Source organism: Vigna radiata, chromosome 4 (genome assembly GCF_000741045.1).
Source record: "Vigna radiata var. radiata cultivar VC1973A chromosome 4, Vradiata_ver6, whole genome shotgun sequence".
Classification (NCBI taxonomy): Eukaryota; Viridiplantae; Streptophyta; class Magnoliopsida; order Fabales; family Fabaceae; genus Vigna; species Vigna radiata.
This window is the reverse complement of record NC_028354.1, coordinates 16,815,440-16,820,062: the sequence shown is the minus strand read 5'-3', so window position 1 is coordinate 16,820,062 and position 4,623 is coordinate 16,815,440. Positions and strand designations below refer to the sequence as shown.

Sequence of the window (4,623 nt, the reverse complement as noted above, 5' to 3'; positions counted from 1 at the left end):
GCTACGACCTTCTCCTTTCAGAAAATAATTGCTACTACAAGTTGGCCTAACAACACTCTATATAAAATGTTATGTTCTACTTCCAATAAATGTATCATCTTCTGCTATGTAACTCTCTTCAAAACTAGAGGCATCAAAGGTTTGCACCTGTCTTCCCCGTAGAATTCTTCCACTATTGGAAAGAGTAGAAGGAATTTTTACAGAGAAATGATTTCTTGATAGGTCAATGTTGAATGGTTGAAGACGGTGGGTCCTGAAAGGGCTATTATAAGGGTCATAGGATCAACAAGCTTGGAGCAATTTGGCTTAGATAAAGATGTTGTAGATAACAGTTTGATTGATGATGTTTAGGACTTGTAAAATTTGATGCATAAATTTTTCTATGCCATGGATTCTAGAACTTATGAATTCTTTATGATGTATGAAACTTGAATAAATGCGCCGACAGGGCTTTATTGTCATCTGTGTTGTGTTTACATTGGCTTTTAATCTTACCTTCTTTCATAAAAGAGAGACAGAGAGAATTGACTTGAACTTGATGAAACCTTAGGCCTAATTTCTCGTTACCTAACTTTTCCTTCACCTATTCCTTGTGCAGTCGTCTCTTATCATTGTGTTTCTCCTGGATGATAAATAATTTTGGATATAAATAACTAATAGATCAAACTATCAAAGTCATATGCAAATATGATTTAAATAAACACAAAACTGAATTATTTTTTAATGAAAATACGTGTAATTTTTTTAATAAACTGTATTTTTTAATATGTTTATTAAACTATAAAACACTTTGAAATTTTCATATATAATTTTGTATATCTGAATGCATTAAAATGTGTAACAATTTTGATGTACCAAATATTTGATAGTTGTGAATTCCAATCATTAATCTATTTGCTCAATATATCCATCAAATCAATAACAGTTTGATATTCACGAGCAATTCCGATTTTCAGGGTGAGCAGCTGACAATAGCGCTCGCCGTTTTTTCTTATAAGAAGTGTTATAAAAATCAGAGCTCAAATTTCATTATTAATATGAAAATTTCCGTGTAAATACATCTTTATAAACATTAAGCTGTGAAATCTGTCATGAACCTTAATAAAACCGAAGTTCTACAGATTTTAGAATGGTGCATTTGGGCTGGGCTTGGCCCAATCGTTTTTAAAGCAAATAATGGGCAAAGGTCAAACAAAGAAGAAAGGGGTAAGAATGTCATTACATTATGTTTGGAAATTACCATAATGTTTTTTGTCTTCCCTTGTTAGTGCCAGACCAGATGCACTTTTCCTTGTTATCAAAGTCTTCCTTTCTTCATTCCCCATCTCACACACCCAACAAACAATCAAACAAACACTTTCACACCACAGAGCAAAGGGGCACTCACTCTACTTTCCCATCAATGGCGGATTCAACCTCTTACACCAAACCCCATTTCCCACTTTCACGGATCCAACCAAAACCCACCAACCAAGGTAAGTCCTGCTCAGGTTTCATCGTCAAAGCTCTCTTCTTGGCTCTGTTTATCATCCTTCTCCCACTTTTTCCCTCTCAAGCCCCTGACTTTGTGAGCCAAACCATACTCAACAAGTTCTGGGAGCTTCTCCACCTTCTCTTCATTGGCATTGCTGTGACTTATGGTTTGTTTAGTAGAAGAAATTCAGAACTTGACACACATGTAGAAATAGAAACCACTCTTTCTTGTGCTGACGATAATGCCACTGCACCTAGTTATGTGTCCAAAGTGTTTCCTGTTTCCACTATTTTTGATGATGGGTATGAAAATGAAAATGCTAATGAAAATCCATGTGGGGTTGATGAGAAGAGGATGATGCATTGTTGGAATCCTCAGTACTTTGATGGGGGGGCTGGGGTTGTAAGCTCCAACGGGGGTGGTACTGTTGGTGTTTTTGATGAACAGTACAAAACCCATTTGCCAATTTCTGAAGATGGTTTTGGTTATTCTTCTGTTGGATGTGATGGGAACGCAACCAATGTAGTTCAAGCTTGGAATTCTGAGTACTATCATAGTGAGCCAGTGGTGGTTGTGGCTCAACCAAACTACAACACTGGAGAGTGTGGTGAGGTTGTTGATTATAAACCTCTAGGGCTACCGATTCGCAGTTTAAGATCGGTTGCAAGAGATGTAGATAGTCCTAAATATGCCAATGAAAGTGACTCCAGTTCAGGTTCAAGGGGCTCTTCCAGGGCCTCCGATAAGAGCGGAGATAAGGAATTTGGGGATCTGGGACCTTCCAATTTGGATAAACAATTTAGTGATAGTGCTGCTGGTGGTGGATCAGCTTCCCCAATTCCATGGCGTTCAAGGAATAGAAGGATGGATAGAGAGAAGATATATGGCAATGTTACACGTCATGCACATTTTAGGCCTCTTTCTGTCGATAAAACTAAATTTGAAACACCATCTTTCTCTTCCCACAATATGTATTCTTCCTTGGATTCGATTTCAACAGATAATATACACGCTCAAGAGGAAGAAATGAGGCAACTGGATGCTTCCTATGTGTCTGCCTCAGAAAAGAAGAATTTTCAACAGGAAGACGTGGGGCAAATGAAAACTTCCTTTGTGTCTGTTTCAGAAATCATGAACTTCCTAGATGAAGATGTGGGTACAAGGAAGGCTTCCTACGGTCCTACTTCTGAAAATACAAGTTTTCAGAACATAGATCTGGGGAAGAAGATTTTCCATGGGTCTTCATCAAAAAATAGAAGGATAGGAATTAAAGGAAAATATGGTGCTGCATCTTTTCCTTCGCATTTCAGGCCAATGTCTGTTGATGAAGCTCAATTTGACTCACTTGGTTCAAAATCTTTCCAGTCTGTGAGACCCTTCTCTTCACACACAAGAATTTATTCTTCCTTGGATTCAATTTCGTCAGACATGGACTTCCAAGAGGAAGACATGGGGCAGAAGACTTCCCGTATGCATACTACTGAAAATATGAATTTTGAGGAGGAAGACATGGGACAAAAGAAGACCTCCTATTTGCAAGCTTCAGAAAATGTGAATTTCCAAGTGGAAGATATGGAACAAAAGCAGACTTCCTACGTGCTTGCTTCAGAAAATATGAATTTTCAAGAGGTGGATTTGGGAGAGAAGAATTTCCAGATGTCTTCTAGAAATGGCATGTTGGAATCTAAGGGAAAATATGTTGCTGATTCCCGTCCTTCACATTTAAGGCCAGTGTCGGTTGATGAAACTCAACTTGAATTGCTCAGCTCACGGTCTTTCCAGTCTATGGGATCTTTCTCATCACAGTCAAGTTTATCTTCTTCCCTGGATTCTGTTTTATCAGAGAATATGAACTTGGAGAAGGAAGATTTAGGGGAAAAGAAGAGCTCACATGGATCTTCTTCTAGTTCACCATCACCTCTGGCAAAAAGGAATAGTGAAGCTTCATTGCAAGCATTTCAAGCACAAGGTTATACTAATGGTTCCTCACTCCCAGATCACATAAAGAACAGTTTGAATGATGACTTGAGAAGTTTAAATGAGATTGGCGGTGAGGATCCCCCAAGCAATAAAGAGTCGGGGATTCATGCTATGCAATCAGACACAGAAAAATCTCCAAGCCTAGTGAAAGCTCCATCAAGGGGAAAATCAGTGAGAACAAGGAGAAGCAGCGGACTGATTTCAGGGACAATGAGAATAGGAGAAACATCTAGCAAGCAAAGTGATGAAAAGGTTGAAAAGAATGTTAACAATGTAGAGTCAGTATTGAAAAGGGATAAAATGAAAAGTGGAGAACCAGATCTTCCATTGAAAGGAGTCAGTAAGAAAACTCTGGATTTTTATTGTCCTAAGCCTGAGATTAAAATTTCCAATCATCGAACAAGAGATAAGCTAGAAGAAACCAAGAATTTGCCAAAGCAAGACCCAGATATCGAGCTTGAAAATATTCGGATGAGCTCAGATGAAAGTGGGGTACCTGAATTTGTCAATGATTCAGATCTGGATTCTGAAGTAGATAAGAAAGCCAGTGAATTTATAGCTAAGTTCAAAGCTCAAATCAGGCTTCAGAAAATGGGATCTATTGATAGAGCAAAAGAGCAAAAGACCATTGGAAACAAGATGATTAGGTGATTTGTAAACTATTGTGATCCAATTATTTCTAACCCGATGAACATGGAGTTCATCAGAGATCTTAATAGTATTATGCATCATTCAGCTTCCTTCATTTTAGGAGATTTTATTTTCTTCTTATGTTTCTGCATAACTGCTGAAGTTGAAATTCTGTTATTTTTGTGGCAGCAGGTCTTCCATTTATTTATTTTCACATACAACAAAATATCTATGGATATTGCTTCTGGTGCCACTGTATCTTTCTCATGTTAAACTTAACCATTCGAATTTTTGTGTTAGTTACTCATTTTGTGTGCTGTTTCTTTGGAGCAATCACTTCATCTAACTGGTTGTCATATTGTAGTTGTCCCTCTTGAACTAACGATTTGCCAAGCAGCTTATGCTTTTAGGAGTGTTGATCTTTGACATGATATCATAGTTTTAATTATCAAATGCATATACATCATTTGAAAATATAGAGATGATTTTTATCCCTCTTTTATGAACCTTAGGATAAAAGGGTGAGGGATGAAATTCAC

At 37.6% G+C, this 4,623-nt stretch overlaps 1 protein-coding gene and 1 long non-coding RNA gene across 2 annotated transcripts; both read left to right on the top strand.

Annotated features, from left to right (window-relative positions):
- Positions 1–6: 6 nt before the first annotated feature.
- On the top strand, positions 7–461 carry LOC111241465. Its single transcript, XR_002667446.1, has 2 exons — positions 7–139; positions 223–461. It is a non-coding gene; the product is annotated as an uncharacterized LOC111241465 (long non-coding RNA).
- A 687-nt stretch (positions 462–1,148) lies between these two features.
- Positions 1,149–4,391, top strand: LOC106758080. Its single transcript, XM_014640990.2, has one exon. It carries the CDS (start codon positions 1,226–1,228, stop codon positions 4,103–4,105), a length of 2,880 nt encoding a protein of 959 aa, XP_014496476.2. The 5' UTR covers positions 1,149–1,225; the 3' UTR covers positions 4,106–4,391.
- The last annotated feature ends 232 nt before the right edge of the window (positions 4,392–4,623 follow it).

Excerpts from the sequence above, each read along its gene's own strand:
- LOC106758080 (XM_014640990.2), top strand. The coding sequence starts at position 1,226 with ATGTTTGGAAATTACCATAATGTTTTTTGTCTTCCCTTGTTAGTGCCA.